We start from the raw sequence: 17,736 nt of genomic DNA, 5'->3' as shown, positions 1-17,736 counted from the left end.
CACTGAACATGCAATACACAGGGGATACTTTTACTCCCAAACGCGGAAACACTGACCCCAACTCACCAGCGCAAGTCTGCCATTGTTTGCGTTCGCGCAGTATTTTGCACCTGTTTTATGCGATTTTCAGATAAGCGTAAAAGCTAACCCCCGACAACTCCGCTGTCCATAGCTGTCATTATCAGAAGTCGATGCGGAGTCGTAGCCTCACCTTCCCGTTCCGCGATAGCTTGGATAAAAATAGTGCCACCATGGACTGGGAACTGGGAGGAAATGGCCCGAGGCTTACCACCTTGCTGTTTACTTGTGTGAGGGCAACCTCATGACAAGAGAGCTAGTCCGGGCTAGTTACCAATAGTCTATTGAGAGAAACCAGTACCACCAGCATAGGAGGAGCGTGGTCAGCGATGTTTGCATTATTAGGCACTGTAGCCAGTCGGCAACTTTGAGGTGAACTTGTAGAGGAGGTAAAAGACAAAAGCTCAAGTTGGATTGAGAATCCGTTGACGGCTGCAAAGATTCCAAGGCCGAACCGGATATATTTGAACGGTCGATCCAGCCTACTGTACACTTAGACAAGTCCGAAACCTGAATGTTGCAAATCCTAGTCAAGACAAGGTCCCGCTGCTGATTCCTTGTCCCGCGTAGATCCGTGATCGGTGCATTTCCGCCCAGGAACGGAATCTTCCGTCATTATACAACCGACAGTGACTAAAATCTATTATGTATTATTTCGTCATCTATACCAGGCGTCTAACTACTGAAGCAGGCTTACTGTTGAGGTTATCGCATCTGCCACTTGCCTCCCGAGCTGACATCTGCTGCTCATGCAAGCAGATCATCAAAGGGTACATCCGTATTATGTACATTATATCATGTGAATTTATAGTAGCACTCGACTGAAGTTGACGGATAAACGAATTGATTAGCTCTGGTCATGGTGTGCTGAAATCGTCAAAGCCATTCCTTTACCGTGCGAAACCCTCCAAACAGCGTCCCTCCGCTCTCTTGTCTTAACATGGTGACCGAACCCCCCTAGGGATATAATCAAGACTAATTCCGCTGCGAAAGCCGCTCTAGGCTTTCGATTGAGTGCAACGGAAGGGGGCCAAAGTTGGACTGTCGGCGGCGCCAGCACTGCAGCTTGGAAGGCGGCATTTCGCTGTCCTTGCCCTGCAGAACGAGTGCGGGATGAACCAGGTTCAGTGCGGCCAGGGCCAGTAGCATAGGCAAGCCGTCCAGGTAGAGCTGGTACCATTCTCGTCGGAGCAGCGGGTTCGAGCTGTCCGCTCCGCGACTAAACTCGACCAAGCGGAAGATGATGCGTTCCTGATGTTGGGTGTCAGCGTTGTTGGCTAGTCTAGCGTGCGGGATTCGAGGCGGCGTCGTATTACCACTATAAGGATTAAAACTAGAAAAATCACCCAAAACAGCGGCTGGATCCTGCGATTGCGCGTCTTGGCTGTGCCTGCTCGACGGTCGCGCAGCACGGTGCGATGGAAGGCGGCCACCACAAACACAAAGACGACGACGCATGCGAGCTGGATGCTGCAGCCCACCATGTAGATTGTCTTGCCGAGATTGGCGTTTTTCGGATTGTTTTGGCCGCCCGCCATGAGCGCGCCTCCGACGGCCTGGACCGCAAAGCACACCACGTCGGCCGACACGAAGCCCTGGGCGAGCCAAGTCGCCCGGATGCGCAGAACCCGCTTGGCGGCATCAAGAAAATAGACGAGCCGAGCTACAACCATGTAGACAAAGGCATTAATCCCTACATGATAGTTTGCTGGTTAGAGTTTTGGTCTCGGGGCTCCAGAGCGCGGGACAAGAGGACGAACACAGTGGTGCCAGAAGGAAGATGAGTGTAGACAGCATCACGTAGGTTGAGTTTTGCTGGTCGCGTGCGCCGAGAGTTCGAAGGACGAAGCAGATGCACTCCCAGGAAGCGCCCATGATGATGACCCAGCAAAACCTCTGCAGCTTTGTTAGCGATTTGTGCTACCAGGGCGGTGCCATGTTGGCTTGCATGCCTTTTTGTAGACAATCGCTTGCGCTAGGTGCGCCGCCGTCACCAGACCGAAAAGAGCAGCAAAGACGAGATTGTCTTGCCATTGGGGGTAGAATCCGTAGTTTGCGTTGCAGGACTCGGGAGGGACGTGGCCGAACTTGTCCGGGACGGCGGTCGTGCACGGCGGCGACGGACTGGTCGCGCGAAGGTGCAGCGTCGGTGTTGGTCGAAGAAGCATGTTTGGAACGAGCGGGACGAGTTTTAACTTTGCTGAGATTATTTTGGAGACGAATCTGTCGAGTTGGGCTTTCTAGAGTCTTGCCTTGAACACATTGCTTGTCTTATACTACTTTGGAATACCTACGCGCCACCTGTCCGCGTCAGCGGCGATGCAAGAAACCTATTTTTAATACATCAAGCACTGCCTCGCTTGTTGCAGACTTGCGAGATATGAACACCTCGGGCTGTTTTATCCCAGGGCAATCTACTTTCCATTCCCTGTTGGCTTTGCTTTCATGGCGATGGAAAGTCCGATCCGGGTCCGGCTCGGACCTGGGGAGCGGCCCCGCCCCCTCCACTTCCGGTTGACCACGACTTCGGACTCCTTCCCATCAGCCAATGATGACGGCTTAAGTTTCCAAGATCCCTGCAGACAAGCCTCAGCGTACCACGTCTCTCATTTGCACCCCCGGTGCGCATTTTACGCAGCGTCGCTCATCGGTGCAATGAAAGAACCGCTCCGTGTGCTCGACGGCACGAGCTGGGAGTCCACCCGTGACGTACTTGCCCACGACCGCGTATTTTGCGGGCAAGGTCCGAGGCAAGTTGCACTCGGGCCTCTGATTTACAACTGATGATCCAACGGCTGAGGCCATTTTTGCAGGGCGGGGCTTCCAGGCGCCGGGTGCTTGCTCAGGACTGCGGTGCATGATTCACAAGGCGTTGTTCCAGGGAGCAGCTGGCCCAGGGACGAGCATTCTGTGATCCTAGATGACCCGGACAGAGAGGTTGTGTACTCCTTCGTAATAAGAAGCTTTGTGATGGGAGTTTTAGGGAGAAACCGCGACAAGCCTACAACAAGGCGATTAATAAACGTGGTGGCGGCGGGGGCAGACTGTCTGATTCTGGTATGTATAGAGACGGACTTGAAGTCGTATTTATTTGGTTATCTTTAATACAGCTACACTCGACATAGCGGTCGCTTTACATTGGGGCATGGACAAGAAGATTCTCGCGATGCGCACTATGAATGACGTATTCCAACAGTTTCTGCAATTCGTTTTGCTTCCGTTTCGCCGCCACACACTAACAAAGATTACTGCCAGTGCACTTTCCCTGGCAGTTGTACTTTCCGTGAAGCCCGCTGTCCTTGCCGTACATGTCGTAGCCCTGGAACCAGCCGTTGAGCGTCTCGTGGATGTAGTTGAGGTTCTGCGGGAGCCCGTTCCTCTTGCCCTCGCTGCTGCACGGGTACTTTTCCGTGATGCCCTTGTTGCCGTTGAGCCCCGACCCGGCCGTGAACCAGCCATTGTACGCGCCAATGGCCTTGACGGCATTGCCACCGTTGGCGTCCAGCCCTTGCCGAAGCACGTGCGCGCCGCAGTCGACATTGTCCTGCACCGGGTACTGGCAGCTCTTTTTCCCGTTTTGGCAGTTGGCGGGCGCGCACTGCATCAGGCCCGGCGTGGGCCCGCCCTCGTCGGCGTTGCACGACGACTCCTGCATGGCGAGGAAGGCGAGGATGGCCGGGTCAATGTTGTACTTGCGGCCGGCGCTCTGGAAGTACTGGTCGTACTTTTGGCAGTTTTTGCCGACGCCCTTGTAGTAGGCGTCGAGCGTGATGTGGGTGAGCGAGTTGATGTCGAGAAAGGGCGGCGTCCAGCCGTCCGCCGTCAGACCTGTGTTGAGCCACTGCTCGGAGCCGTTGGGGCCGCAGGCGCCGGCGCCGCCCTTGGTGGGGGAGCAGGCGCCTTGGGCTTTGGGGTTGGTGGCGGCGTGGGCGAGGCCAGAGGCCATGGCAGTGGTGATGGTGTAGGCAAGAGAACGCATGATTGTCGATTGTTGGGTGGGTGTGTTGTGAGGTAGAGTGCAAGGGTGGTTGCTACAGCCCAGCCGTCCCCAATGGCAAGGCTCTCTCGGTTCTTATACTTCAAGGTCACTTTCGAAGAGGCGCGCTTTTAGGGAGAAATTCTTGCCGGAAAAGGCCGTGTCTGTGAGAGTAAGCATGGATCGACGGATACGCGGAAGAAGGTATCATTGGCGGCCAGACATGGCATACTGCATACTATGACAGCATAGTAAAATTGCCAGGACCGATCTACTTCATTCTGCTCGGCAGGCGCTAAAATCTCTCCGATTGATTATTCGCACTAAATTTACCCGTCATTGGTGGGATCTTTGCGATGACTTCCGAGACGGGTAGTTGGAAATTGAGTTTCCACTAATGAGGATCTCATGCCTTAAAACTGGTACGTTATAATACAGGGAGCATGAATAAGATCAAGGAGCGGCAATACCATAACTAATAACGAAAGACCTAATACAGACAAAAGACTCGTTGTTGGCAGATTGCGACAAAACTTGGCTGTATTTGCAAAAACAGGCACTACGATTGCCGCACAGCCACAACGCCAGCCACAACAACAGCTCTGCACAGCCGCGCAACGCTCAACCCGCCTCCATTCTCAACTACTCCGCAGGCCGCCATCAAACATAACTAGATCCGAGCCCCCGCGGGTATACGCAAGCCTTCCCGCCCCTGGTGGGCGTCTTGCATGCCAGCGATTAACGCCAACCTATCGCATTCGTCGCATTTGTTGCCCATGCCGCGAGGCTGACAGACCCTGGTCGGTCGACCAGATCAGCCTCTCAGCCCGGCTCAGCCATGCAGCGCAAGTCGTTTCAGCCGGTTGTTTCACCGGCGTGATGCAATCCAAGTTTGTCCATCTACAAGTTACTATCAATCAATTTAATTTATCCGTTGCTTTTTCTCTCGCATACTGCACCGCTGCGCCGTATTTTCCGGCCGCCGTAGCACAACGCCACACAGAACCCCCGCCATGGCACATCCCGACGACCTCGAGCTGGACGAGACGGCCACGCGGCTCCTGACACCAGACGAAGCCGAGGCCGCGGCGGCGGCAGATGCGGCGTCTCCAGACGACCCGTGGCCCACGCGGCGGCGGCGGCAGCGGCGGCGCGCAGCGTGGTGGCAGGTCCGCTCGCCGCGCAGCATCGTCCTCGTCGTCGCCCTCTCCAAGTTTTGCATCGTCTGCAGCGGCATGATGCTGCTGGTGCCGCTCTTCCGGCTCGTCGAGGACGCCATCTGCCACGGCGTCCTGGCCGACACGTCCCCCGACGTGCTCGACGAGCGCCGGTGCAAGGACGACGGCGTCCAGGCCCGCCTGGCCACGTTTCTCGGCTGGTCCGGCCTCGTGGGTTCCCTCGTCAGTACGTGCTCTGCACACATTTCCACCGGCCAAATTTTTGGATGTGTACTCACTGTTCTTTGCTACAACAAACACAGCCCTGGTCACCGCGTTTCCGTTTGGCGCCATGTCGGACCGCTTCGGCCGCAAACCTACCGCGCTGCTCGCATACCTTGGCCTCTTCGCCTCCTTCTTCTTCACCCCCGTCCTGCTCGGCCCGCCGCTGCGCCAGCGCGTGCGCGACAACCCGTACCTGCTCCTCTGGGGGAACCTGTTCCAGGCGGCCGGCGGCGGCATCCCCGTGCTGCTGCAGACGCTCTACGCCGTGGTGGCTGACGTGAGCACTGAGGAGGAAAAGTGCGCCCCTCCCCCCCGCCCCCAATCTCATGGTCTTGGTCGAGACGAGAAATCATCTTTTGCTGACTCGTCCTGCCCTTGTAGAGCAGCCAACTTTTTATACATCAGCTTGGGATCCGCCACGGGCGGCCTGCTCGGCCCGCTGCTCGCCGGCGTCCTCATGACACGGTTCGGCCCGTGGGTGCCCATCTGGATCGTCATCTCCATCTCGCCCCTGCTCATCAGCGTCCTCCTCCTCCTCCCCGAGACGCTGAAAGTCAAGACGGGATCCGCCGCCGCTGCCACCCCCGCCAGCGACTTCCGCGCCCACATGGCCCGCGGTCTCGACGACCTGCGCGCCTCGCTGCGCATCCTGCGCAACCGCAACGTGGCCCTCGTGCTCGTCACCTTCCTCACGCAAAACGCGCGCATGACGGCCTACGCCTCGACGCTCGTGCAGTACGTCTCCAAGCACTACGGCTGGACCCTCGGCCAGACGTCGGTCCTGCTGTCCCCCGTCGGCGTGCTCGCCCTCGTCGTCCTCGGCGGCCTGCCGCGCCTCGCCGCCCGCCTCGTCGCGCGCGGCCGCCGCACCGTCTTTGCCACCGACCTGCTCCTCACGCGCGCCTCGACTGCCCTCCTCGTCGCCGGCGCCCTCGTCCAGGGCCTCGCCCCCAACGTTGCCGTCTTCGTCCTCGGGCTCGCCGTCTCGACGCTCAGCTCCGCCGACAGCCCGCTCGCACGTGCCACCGTCTCCCACCACGTCGACGCCGCCTTCACCTCGCGCCTCTACGCCCTCATCGGCGTGGCCGAGGTGCTCGGGTCCTTTGTCGGCGCGCCCGTGCTGGCGTACTTTTTCAACGTCGGCCTGCTGAGAAAGGGCCTGTACACGGGGTTGCCGTACTTTTATGTCGCGCTGTTGTCGTCCCTCGCCCTGCTGGCGCTCATGTTTGTCCGGTCGCCCCCGCGCAAGCCCGTGTCGGGCGAGGCCACGCCCGTCTCGGGTGAGGAGGTGCCGGGCGAGGGCGCGATTCGACTTTAAATAGAACCATTATATCCGCATCCTGGGAATATAGAAACGGCGCATTATGCATTATAGATTGAGATTTGAGCGGTATTATACAGGTGTCATTTTATTTAACCATGCAATCGCTTAGCTATGTGTACTATTTATTATACAATATTTTTCGTCTTGTTTTATATTCGTCATCGTTACTCTTAGCGCAGCATATACGACAAATCTGGCAGGCTTCGTAGAGCCGCGTCTATGATTGCCTTTTCTTCCACTGTACATGTATCCTCAAAGGACCCTCGGCTGGCCGACGGCGACACGCTCATGGCCGCAGCGGCGCTTCTTGTTCCACCATTGTCCATGGTATGCATCGAAGGCGAAGCGGGTTTTTGCGTCCGAGAACCGTCCATGGACGGCCTATCCTCCGCCGTAGGCGTTAATACTACCGCCGGCGTCCACGCGCGCTCCATGGACATCCTGCTGCTGCTCGTTGACGCACGAGGCACGTCCAAGCCCGGGGTACTTGCCAGAACGGGTGTGCCGACGGCCGATTTGACCCGCGTGCCATCCATCGATGCGCGCAGGGGCTCTAGAGCCGGCGAGTGCATGCTGGGCGTCCACATGGGGGATGAGACGCCCGAGGTGCCAGCGGTGCGGATGGGCGGCGGCGGGTTGGCCCGTGTCGCGGGTTTCGGCGCCGGGGACTCGACAAAGTCCAAGCCGCACGAGTCTGCTTCAAAGGAGTGTCGCAGAGGCGTCGACTGTGTACCCGCTAATGCGGACAGTGAGGCAAACGCGGGGCTCGCGTCGACGACGGGCGACGAAACCATTTCACCCCAGTCATCCTCGTCGTCGCCCTCTTCGTCTGCATTCGCTGATGCCGGCTCCAGCCGCGCGGGCTCGCTCCTGTTCGCTACTGCCGCGGCTTCGGCACTGCCCTCTGGCGCTGGCGGTGGGGGCATGAGATCTGCGGAGGTCCTCTTCCCTTCCTGCGTCGCCAACTCGTCTTCCTCCCACGGCGACTTCGGTATGTCCGCAGACGAGCCCAGCGCCGGGGTCACCGGCGCCCCGTTGCCGCTGCGGTGCATCCCGTGGCCGGCGCGCTGCTGTCGCAGCAGCTCGCCAATCTCCACCACCGGCTCGCTCGAGTCCCAGTTGAACATGCTCGCGCCAATTGTCGTGCCGCCGGCGCCGCCACCGCGGCTCCCGAGCACGACGCGGCCCGCAATTGAGTCCTCCTCCATCCAGCGGCGCACGATGCGCAGCGTCCGCGGCCGGACCGCGGTCGACGCGGCCCAGGTGACGCGGCGATAAGCGTCGGCGTCGTCGCGCGGCCGCGTGGCGCTGACGCGGTACCAGGTCTTGCGCTCCGACGTCGTCGTGTACGAGTCGTGGATGATGACGTCGGAGACGGGCTCGGGGCGTGCGCAGGAGGGCGCAGAGCTGGGGAAGAGCGCGTCGAGATGCTGGAGGTCGATGGGGTAGGGCGGATTTTTGGAATCAGGTTTTGCGGTTTGGGGGCTGTCCTGCCTCGTTTCTGATAAAGAGGAGGCTCCAGCGCTGATGTCCACTATTCCCTCTTCTACCGGCGCAGGGTCTGATTCTTCGTTAATCATTGTAGTTTCAGAGCCACTTCGTTTGGCTCCTCCTGAGAGGCTGGCTTCTTCCTTGACGGCGTTTTGTTGTGCCTCGTTCACCGGCCCTGGCGTTGATTTCTCATTGATCGTCTCGTCATCCAAAGGCGTAATGTTTTTAACAATACCAAAGTCTGTCATGCTCGCCGCCTCTGCTTCTATACCTCTCGCACCCTCTTCTTCTCCACCAAGGTTGAGTTCTTGCTCGACATGACAGACCTCGTCATTGGCGGGATCCTCGCTGGTGTTATCCTCCTCCTCCACTTCGGCCTCGTCCGTTGATCTCGTATCCCGATGCGTAGTCTCTTCCGGCAGCTGCACCGCCCTGTTCGCTATACCGTCGTACATGTTGACGAGCTCCTGTACCTTGGTCGCCTTGTCCAACCTCGTCTGCGGAGCCGGTTGTGGAGCGTCCTCTTTTGCTATCGATTCCCCTTTACTAAGACCCGGTCCATTCTTCCCCGCCGGCGCCTCTGTGGTGACCGTCATCTCCTGCGACGCCGTCCAAGCATCCTGCTCATCCTCCAGCAGCGTCATTGGGTTCTTCTTGACACCGTCCTGCATCTTGCTTACCGGCACGCGTCTTGCCTCCTCGCCAAAGCTTACAGCAGAGTCAGCCGCGATGCCCGTATCCTGCTCCCTATCCACAAACCCCCACGGCGCGGAGAAGCCCTCCGACGCAGCCCCGGCCCAAGTGTTGTTATTGCCGTCGTCCCAGCCGCCCCAGGCATCGTCGTCGTCCCGAGCGCCCGCGTCCAATCCGGTCGTTGTCGTAGCAGCATCCCACGGCGAGCTGTCAAGGGGGGTGTTCAACCCCCCACCGCCATGCGAGGAGGCAAGCTTCGCGGGATTGGTCGGTGGCAGCCCGGGCGACGCGGACGGCGTGTCTACCGCCCACGGCGTGCTCCACGGGTCTTCCATGCCGACAATGGGTCTCTCATCTCATGCGACGCCTGCTCTGTCCGTCGTCTGGCTGCACACAACGCGCGTCGTCGTCTGTCTTTTCAATGTCGTTCCGCAGGGTCGTTCATGTCGGTGTTGGGATCGGATCGCGCGGCGAGCTTGGCAACTAGTAGGCAGTTTGTGAGTGCGTGGCCGTTGAATATATTGCGCGATAAATGTGTCAAGCTGTGCTGCTGTCCACGCGGCTCATGTTCAAGGGTAGAGGAAGGACGGGGCTACGGGTGCTTATAAGGAAGCCTTTTTAGTTCATCGTCGTTCCCCTGCAGCCGGCTCCACTTGGGCGGGTGGAGAGGGGGGCAGTCGAGATGACGTCGAAACCGCAGTTTGTCCTTCCACTGCTTGTAAAGTCAAGCAGCTGGTTTAAAAAAAGGAGGCAAGGATAGTATATGTCTCTTCAGCATGGTGTATAGTCGTAATGAAAAACATATGGGTTGCAACAAGAAAGCTGAACTCGATTGCCTCCGCAATCCTATGTACATCGTGTAAGTCCAACGGCTTGTGACTAGATTCATCCTTGACGAGCTGGAGCCATGTACTGCGAAAAACGAATGACAGCGCTCCGTATATAAATCATCTATACAACATGGTCTCATTGCAGAAAACTGACCCAGCAATATATACAGCGCCGTGGCTGACAGGTGCTAACCGGCGTCATAAAAGCAAAATGTCCGAATGCGCCACGCTAATGCAAACCCCTTGTATGCAGTTATGATCAATATGGGTTGCTCCTACAGAGAAATTTCGTGCCCGGGCTTCAGATCCCACTCCTTCACCCTGCCAGTCCCCTTCTTTTCAGCAACAAGCTCCAAAGTGTTCTTTACCTCCACGCGGGACACGCTGTCACGGAAGTTCTGAAAAAGAAAATCAATAATGCCAGCTTTCGAGAGCGCCTTGTTTTGCAAAATGGCCTTCTTGATGTCATTCATGAGCTCGGCCTTGACCAGTCTTGTCTGTGAACTTTCGGCACTACCGCCACTGCGACCAGTAAATGCATTGGCGGGGGTTGGTGGCGGTGGCATTTTTTCGGCTTGAACTGTCAAAGTCACCTTGACAGGGACTGGTTTGGGGTCCGGTTCCCAATACAAAGTCGCAAAAGGGTCTATAGTGGCGTTTTGGTAGAAAGTGTCTGGCAAAGTCAGTAAGCGGGGTTTCGTAGAACAAGGTCAGTACATACCCAGGATCATTTCCATCTTATTATCTGTGGCGGCTTGACTGGATGCCTTGCGGTTCTCATTTTCGAAGCATATCCCAGTGGTTTCGGGTTCCATGGTGTTCCCAAACGTGCGGCGAGTCAGTCCAGACTCTTCAGAATCATCAAGAAAACCGTCCAAGTCGTCTTCGTCGTCCATTTCCTCATCGTCGTCGTCGGCGTCCAGGTCCTCGCCTTCTTCTTCCTGCCACTCGGCTTCTGAATCATCATCATATTCCAGTTGCAGGCATCGGCTCGCCGATTGACGCGCGACTTTCCTCATATTCTTCTGGCCCAGGATGAACGGTGCATGGGTAATAGTGCCGTAATATGGAGGCCGGACATCCCGCGAAAAGGAAATCACTTTGACAGGAATACCGACCAGCTTCTTTCTGGCAGCTTCGAGGATGTCTGCTGAAGCAGTGGTACCTAAGCGCTCCATCTCTTTATATACCGCTTCCATGATATGGCGCACCGGTGGGTACTCCTTCCCACGGGGTTTCCTTGCACAAGGCAGTGTAAATAGAGACATAGGGTTAAATGCAACGTCAGCCCTGCGCTCTCCTGCAATGAACTCGTCCAGGAGTTTTGACTTGAGTTCGCGCGTCGCCTGGTCCATGCTGCACGGGCTGGCAGCCATTCGAGTGTGCTCTTTGATGAAGAAGGGGTTGAACATTGCCTCGTACGGCGTAACTGTGGGCTTTCTATCGGGCGTGCCAGTTACGCCCTTTGCTGGGCTTACACTCGTGGCGGCAGTGGGTGCAGCTTTCTTGGGCGTCGTAGGAGCTTTGAAGAAGCTCATCAGCTTGGGTTGAGCGCGAGCCTTTCTTTCCTTTTCTTCTTGAGCGCGTCTCTCCTCATCCTCCTTGAGCTTCTTCTTCTCCTCACGCTGCTCTGCCTTTAGCTTTTCCTCTTCCTCCTTCTTCTTGCGCCTGTCGTCCCTTTCCTGTTGGCGTGCGACCTTTTCCTCTTCTTGCTTAGCCTTTTCGGCAGCCTTGATGGCCGCCTTTTCGTCGCGATCCTTTTTCTTTTCTGCAGCCTCGCGCTCCTTTTGCTCCTTCTTTTCAGTGGCTTCTTTGTCGCGCGCCTCCTTCTCCGCAGCGGTCAGCTTCTTGCGCTTCACAGGAGGGTTTGAGCTTTGTGCTGTGCCAGCTGGTTGCGAGCCGTTGGCCTTTGGGGGCGTTTCGGGTGTCGGCGAGTTGCAGGCAGCGGTGCTGCTCCCAGGTTCCGGAATAGTAGGCGAGCCTCGGGGCGAGCAACATAGAAGGTCGCTGGAGACGGGCGGCAAGACTACAACATCGTTAGCAATAAATCAATCACGAAAGTGGAGCCGTCTCACGAGAATCGCCCGATGGACGCACATGACACTGTGAGGGCATTTTGTCGTCTATGGGGGTGTTTTCTCTGCCTTCATCGCCGGAGAATTCCTCGTGGCTGCGTTTGCGGCCTGATTTAGGCTCCTGCACGTTGGCCGACATCTCGAAAAGCGGCATCGAGTCTAACGAGCTGCAGTGGTGGCTGGAACAAGTTTGCGCTAGTGGCCAACAGGAAACTTATGTGTCGACCGTCGATTATTCTTGAATTGTGTCAGGCGGAAGGGCGTGATTGCACGCTTCATTAATGATTCTTTGCACCGGACAAGACCTCGGGACCGCCCACATGCGAGACGTATTCGAGCTCTGCGCGTTTTCGAGATAAACAATCCAGTAAAGCAAATATAGAAACCGAATACCGAGTTTGGGGAGGCTAGAGAGAGTCGTTGGAGGTTGGATGAAGTCGTACGAGCGCCTTATCAGGAGAGGAAGGAAGACGAACACGCGCCCGTTGGTGAAGGGGTTGCAAATGGGCCGCCGACCAGGGCCGCGCCGACGCGTCCCCTGCTAAAGACAAGACGCGCCGGCAGGTACGTACCTACCCGTCCATTAAAACTGCCAAAGTGGTTTTGCTTAGTCAGCTGAATGGACAGGTAAAGTGGGACCCTCGAATGGCGGGGCAGTTCCCGACCCCTCGAACTGCTTGATTGCTTGCTCCTTATTAACTCGCCGACGGAGTGATTCTGCTCTATCCTCTTGAGTGGCTTAATTGAGGGCACGCTCCTTTGTTGTCCAGAGGCGAATGTAGACGGGATGCTTGGCTGTCGTCACTTGTGGGCTGACCTGATTTGCGGCCAGCCCGGCAGGACACCACACACGCACAAGTATCCAGATACGGTGATGCTATTGACTTGAGCCATTGATCAAGAATGAGAATTCGTATTTCTCTAAGCCGTTGACTCGCGGGCACAGCGACTGGCGCCATTCTCGGGTTGCAAGCCACTACGTCATGGGATCAACCAGAGAATACGAGAGGAGCTAGCTTGCGGGCACCGCCTAGCTCTCACCACAGTAATAGTAGAGCGACACACAACACAGGACAGTTTTGGATTGTTGGAATTCAGAATAATCAATTCGCCGATTCCTTGAAGCCCTCCCTTGGCCAATTCGGCAGTTCCTTTAAGACACTCCCTCCGCATTAGCTGCAGGACCTTGTCCCTGATTTGGCTCCTAGCGCGGATTGGTTTGTAAGGAAGCAAAAGCAAATAAGAGCCATAATAGAAATCAAAGCAGCGAGCTGTCTCTTTCTGTAAAGGAGAGAAGCATCTCTGTGCTTTCCAATTCCAATGCAAAGCAAGTACAAGAAAAGACCAAGAACTGATGTCATGCGAACCCCGTAAAAGAAGCAAAACAAAACGCCATCCCATGTCCTTATGCAACAGACCGCACCTCCCTTTTCCATTGGATGCGTAAAACGACTGACAGTGGCTTTTGTGGCGCTGATATTATGAACGAAAGACGTCGGAGTATAAAACAAGAGAAGAAATAAAAGCAAGCTGGACACTTGCTTGTAGCGCGTGGCAAACGTGATTCACCAATTAATCAGGGTTGGCAATGAAGAGGCGGCCGGATGTCAGGGTGGATGTTCGCTCGTCAACACTTCCGCGACGCTTAAGTTCCTCGGGACTCTTGACGCTCTTTTCTCTAGTGAGAGCCGAATTCAGCTTCGAGTTGTGTGCCAGCTTGGGGCCTTGACCCAGCTCGAGGACGTCATCGCGACGCTCACTATTACCGCTGCGGGAGCTCTGAGCGCGTCCGCTTGCCGCGTCGTCTGTCGGGCCGGCCGATTCGTCGACGGATTGCTTGTGTTGCTGGGGTCTGCTGGCGAGGCTCTCGGTGCGCTCAGGGGTGCCGGCGACAAGGCTGGGGTTGCGCGCGGGGGTGCCGCTTCCCGAGGTGCGGTGATGTGCCTGGCGTCCGGAACCGGTGCTGCTGCGTCCGCTGCTGCCGGCGCGGCGGTGGTGCTGGTGCTGCTGGTCCTTGCGGGTGGCCATCATAGGGCCGGCATTATCGTCGTCGTCGCTCCCGTCGCCGTCAATCTCTCTAGCACTGAGGCGAAGCGGAACGCCGCCGACACCAACGTGCGTCTCGCCGGGTGCATAGCCAACGACTTGGGCCTTGCTGCCGTGCCGAATCTTGCCGGCGACCTTGGCGGAGGCGAGGCCCGTCTGGGTGCGTCCCGCGGTGTTGCCGCTGACAACCTCGAGGTTGGCACGCACCTTGGCGGCACGCTGCTGAGCGACGAGACGGGGATCCTCGTACTGGGCGCGCTCGCACCAGACCGTTGCTTTTTGCTTGCGGAGGAGGGCGACGTAGCTGCTGCCGCCGCCCTGTGTGGTGACGGAGCGGCTCGAGGTCGAACGGCGGAGGTCGCTGGTCGAGGTGCGGTAGGCGGCCGGGGGTTGTTGCTGGAAGCTCGAGGCGTTGCTAAAGGCCCCGATGGACGGCGACCGGCGCCATAGCTGGGGGTTGGAGGCCGATTGCGGCGACGGCTGCTGGTGGTGGTGCTGTTGGGCCGGATGCATGGGGTGGTTTTGGTGCTGGTGGCCGTGGTTTTGGTGCAGCTGCTGTTGATGTTGGTGAGGATGTTGTTCTTGGTGGTGATGCGGGCTGTACTGTTGCTGCTGCTGCGGCTGCGGCGGCGGCGGCGGCGAGTGCTGGTGATGTTGGTATTGCTGGTGGTGGTATTGTTGGTGTTGCGGGTGCTGCGAGGGAAAGACGGAGGAGGAGGTCGTTCGTGTGCGAGAGTGGCCATATGAAGGATCCATTGCCGCAGAACGTGTCGGAGCCTCCATCATGCTGATCTGAAGGGTCCGGCGGCGGCTCAGGCAAAGATGGTTGCCGCTAAGGGTTGTTTGAGGCTGGTTATCGCCTGCCCTCTTTTTGCTTTAGAGTTTTTCTTCTTCTTCAACCCTCCTTTGTCCCAGCGCGGAGCAGGCAGGAGAAGGAGGGAAGAGGAGCGAGTCGGGTGGAGGGTGTGATGTTTTTTTGAGTTTGGGGGGCAGCGCTACTGTGTCGGGCTAAAACCAAGGCAGAATTGGGGCAGGGAGCCTTCCCGGTGGAGGACAAGAGTGCACGTTTTTCTTTGGCCGCCGAGGACGGGAAAACCGAGTAGTGGGGGGAGGTAGGTTACATGGGGGTTACTTGGAGAGAGAGAGAGGGAGAGAGAGGAGAAGGAGAATGGGATTGGATTGAATGGCTGTAATAAGTCGATGAAAAAGAGCCTTGGCTGGATATTAATACCAGGTAGAGGCAGGTTACTGGCCGGATGCTGGATGGACGCTGGGGGCGAGCACTACTACCTGGTACATTAGAGGAGGTACATTAGTACTAAGGTACTAGCCTGTTAGACCAGGTCCAGCGGTCGCCTGTTGCGGTGACATCAACAGGGCCGACTGCGCTGTACCAGGCTGTAGGTACCCAATGGCTACTTAATAATAAGAGGAGCAGTGCAGTGACTGAGGATGATTGGATGATTTGTTGATTTTTGCACCTGTACGTCTTTTCTTTTCTTTTTCGCCCATTTTTCATCCACGGTTTTCTGTGATGCGCAAACAAGCCCGGAACCGGCATTGCTTTTTCATCACTACATCCTGAACACCCGCCGCAGTCCCGCGCGCCCACGACATACAATAATTGAAATGCAAAGCCACGAACAGAGAGGGGCGCGACAATGAACCGGATCCAAATTGCAAAGAACTAGCAGAAACGAGGCCCCAAAAAGTTGCCCAAAGAGGTTCAAGGGTGCAGAGGCGTGCTCAGCTACGTTTGAGCGGGGGGGAGCAGGCATGATTGGCTGCGATTACAGGCTTGATTCTGCGGCGGGCTCGGCGTTTGTGGCAGTTGGAAGCTGGGAGCCTGTGGCGCGTTGGTGGTTTATGCTAGACTGAAGTGGAGGTCTACATGATGATGTACAGGTACAGTTGTGGGCGCGGTAGAATAAATAATACAGAAGAAAAGAAGAAGGACAGAAATGTCTGTGCAACTGACCATCTGCAGAGCAACTTTGACGTGTCCTGCTGAAATGTCTGCTTGTCTGGGCGGTTCCTACTCCGTAGTCCGTAGTTACAGTGGCATCAACCCTCAACCCACTGTGAATGCCCTCGATATCAGCATTCAAACTCACCAGCCACCATCAGCCACAAGCTGCAACCAGCCATGTCTCAGTCCTGTGACGAATACGGAAATGTTGGCGGCTAGCTACCAAGGTACCGAGCGATTTCGCCCTTTTCCAGTTGCCTCGATATCCTCTTTCTTTACTCTGTAATTTGTATATTTGGCATCCATTGTCCTTGCCTTGTCTGCCGTGTCATGCCCGTGTCACTCCAAGTACCGCGCTGTGCTTCCCCTCCCCATCGCCAGCCACCCGCGGCCTACTTCCGCAACAGGCAGGCAATCGCGCGCGCATTGCGTCACAGGCTCACAGCATGACGGCCTCTCCTTGATGCCCTTTCCAATATCGATCCTATGGCTAGTTAGGTAACTACTCATCTACTTGGCAAAATTTACGGACGGGCAGTTTCAAGTCAGCACTAATAATTAGGCAATGAATAGCCCTCCTTCGGACCCGCCGTATGCAGCACCACCAGAGATGCAGCCACGGCTTTCAACCGCCAGTAACTTAGTACCTAGGTAGGTAGGTAGGCTGGCTGGCTGGCAACTGGCTGGCCTGTAGTTACAAGAGGCGTCTGTAGTGCATTGCAGTACGCAGTATGCAACTTGCATCTTGTTTTCTCATCCGTCTGCCTGTTTGTTTCCTGTTCCGTCTTGAGCTCAATTTCGTCACCCTTCATTCCTCTTTTCTTTTTTTCCCCATCGCTGCAAGATTGATAGCTTTGCTTCCCTCTCTCCTCATCACTGTGCCACAATAGCCCGCACGACCCCTCTCAGGGAACAACACCAGCTGAATGGCGCATCTTAAAATCATAAATCGCATAAACACATTCATGCGCTTTGCTCACGCCATCCATTTTTCGACTCAGCTGGCAGTGTCCGAAAATTCCACAATATAGGCCCAATCTTGTGGAGAAATAAGCTCATCCGGTTCCTCACAACCTGCCCTAGTCAACTTTATTATTATTCGCTCAGAGGCGATAAAAGAGAAAAGACCCCAAAGCGAACGCTGCGGATCAAGTCTGGGCAACAAAGGCACTGGTGGAACATTGTTACGTCCGGCATGGAACCGGCGGAACATTGTTACGCCCGGCATGGAGCGTCGCTCGACGAACCCCCTCCTCCGGCCTCACCTCGTCGGGACAGCCGCTGCAAGGCTCCCAACATACAAGCCACAACGCCGTCCACCGTTAACTACATGCATGCAGCTCGATCGTAGCCTCCTCATTGGGTAGCCTTCCTGCGTCTCTCTGCCCGGTCAACCATAATTCCGCTTCTATACAGAGTACACGAAGAAGAAGGAATCCCGCCTTCCGCTTCCTCATGCACGCTGCTGCGACCGTGGATATTGGTCTCGGCCGGGAGCAAAAGATGAACAAGCTTCCCCCTTCGCCGTTGGCAGTCTTGATATTGTACGGACGATGCTCAACTGCTGGGCATCCCCCAACTCACCGCCACAGAGCTTGGTGCCACCACCAGCGACAAGGCGGTTGGACATTTGGCTCGCGCCCAATCGAGAAGCGCCAGAGGAAAAATGCGCCCAAGCTGAACAGGGCTGAAATACACGCCACAGCAAACGAGAAACTGCATTGGCTGCAAGAGCCAATATCGGAACTCAGCTCGACTGGGGCTAGCCAGCACCCGAAACCTTGACGCCCTCTCTCTCTCTCTCTCTCTCTC

At 56.6% G+C, this 17,736-nt stretch overlaps 7 protein-coding genes across 7 annotated transcripts; 2 read left to right on the top strand and 5 right to left on the bottom strand.

The window, feature by feature from the left end:
- Positions 1–1,053: 1,053 nt before the first annotated feature.
- Positions 1,054–2,246, bottom strand: CCM_03071 (RTA1 domain protein; the record flags this gene model as incomplete). Its single annotated transcript, XM_006668223.1, has 4 exons — positions 1,054–1,329; positions 1,425–1,771; positions 1,839–1,974; positions 2,043–2,246. 4 exons carry the CDS (start codon positions 2,244–2,246, stop codon positions 1,054–1,056), a joined length of 963 nt encoding a protein of 320 aa, XP_006668286.1.
- Positions 2,247–3,313: 1,067 nt separating this feature from the next.
- CCM_03070 (extracellular soluble lytic transglycosylase) lies at positions 3,314–4,057 on the bottom strand (the record flags this gene model as incomplete). The annotated part of the gene is made up of 1 exon (XM_006668222.1): positions 3,314–4,057. The coding sequence occupies one exon, from the start codon at positions 4,055–4,057 to the stop codon at positions 3,314–3,316; it is 744 nt and encodes a 247-aa protein (XP_006668285.1).
- Positions 4,058–5,067: 1,010 nt separating this feature from the next.
- CCM_03069 (Major facilitator superfamily transporter) lies at positions 5,068–6,814 on the top strand (the record flags this gene model as incomplete). The annotated part of the gene is made up of 2 exons (XM_006668221.1): positions 5,068–5,458; positions 5,535–6,814. 2 exons carry the CDS (start codon positions 5,068–5,070, stop codon positions 6,812–6,814), a joined length of 1,671 nt encoding a protein of 556 aa, XP_006668284.1.
- A 176-nt stretch (positions 6,815–6,990) lies between these two features.
- Positions 6,991–9,339, bottom strand: CCM_03068 (uncharacterized protein; the record flags this gene model as incomplete). The annotated part of the gene is made up of 1 exon (XM_006668220.1): positions 6,991–9,339. One exon carries the CDS (start codon positions 9,337–9,339, stop codon positions 6,991–6,993), a length of 2,349 nt encoding a protein of 782 aa, XP_006668283.1.
- Positions 9,340–10,109: 770 nt separating this feature from the next.
- On the bottom strand, positions 10,110–12,048 carry CCM_03067 (chromatin assembly factor 1 subunit A, putative; the record flags this gene model as incomplete). The annotated part of the gene is made up of 3 exons (XM_006668219.1): positions 10,110–10,507; positions 10,556–11,860; positions 11,910–12,048. 3 exons carry the CDS (start codon positions 12,046–12,048, stop codon positions 10,110–10,112), a joined length of 1,842 nt encoding a protein of 613 aa, XP_006668282.1.
- A 1,433-nt stretch (positions 12,049–13,481) lies between these two features.
- On the bottom strand, positions 13,482–14,711 carry CCM_03066 (uncharacterized protein; the record flags this gene model as incomplete). The annotated part of the gene is made up of 1 exon (XM_006668218.1): positions 13,482–14,711. The coding sequence occupies one exon, from the start codon at positions 14,709–14,711 to the stop codon at positions 13,482–13,484; it is 1,230 nt and encodes a 409-aa protein (XP_006668281.1).
- A 2,408-nt stretch (positions 14,712–17,119) lies between these two features.
- CCM_03065 (uncharacterized protein) lies at positions 17,120–17,709 on the top strand (the record flags this gene model as incomplete). The annotated part of the gene is made up of 2 exons (XM_006668217.1): positions 17,120–17,245; positions 17,341–17,709. The coding sequence occupies 2 exons, from the start codon at positions 17,120–17,122 to the stop codon at positions 17,707–17,709; spliced, it is 495 nt and encodes a 164-aa protein (XP_006668280.1).
- Positions 17,710–17,736: the final 27 nt, after the last annotated feature.

Source organism: Cordyceps militaris (assembly GCF_000225605.1).
Source record: "Cordyceps militaris CM01 unplaced genomic scaffold CCM_S00002, whole genome shotgun sequence".
Lineage (NCBI taxonomy): Eukaryota > Fungi > Ascomycota > Sordariomycetes > Hypocreales > Cordycipitaceae > Cordyceps > Cordyceps militaris.
The sequence above is the reverse complement of the archived record's forward strand: the minus strand, read 5'-3'. Positions and strand labels throughout refer to the sequence as shown.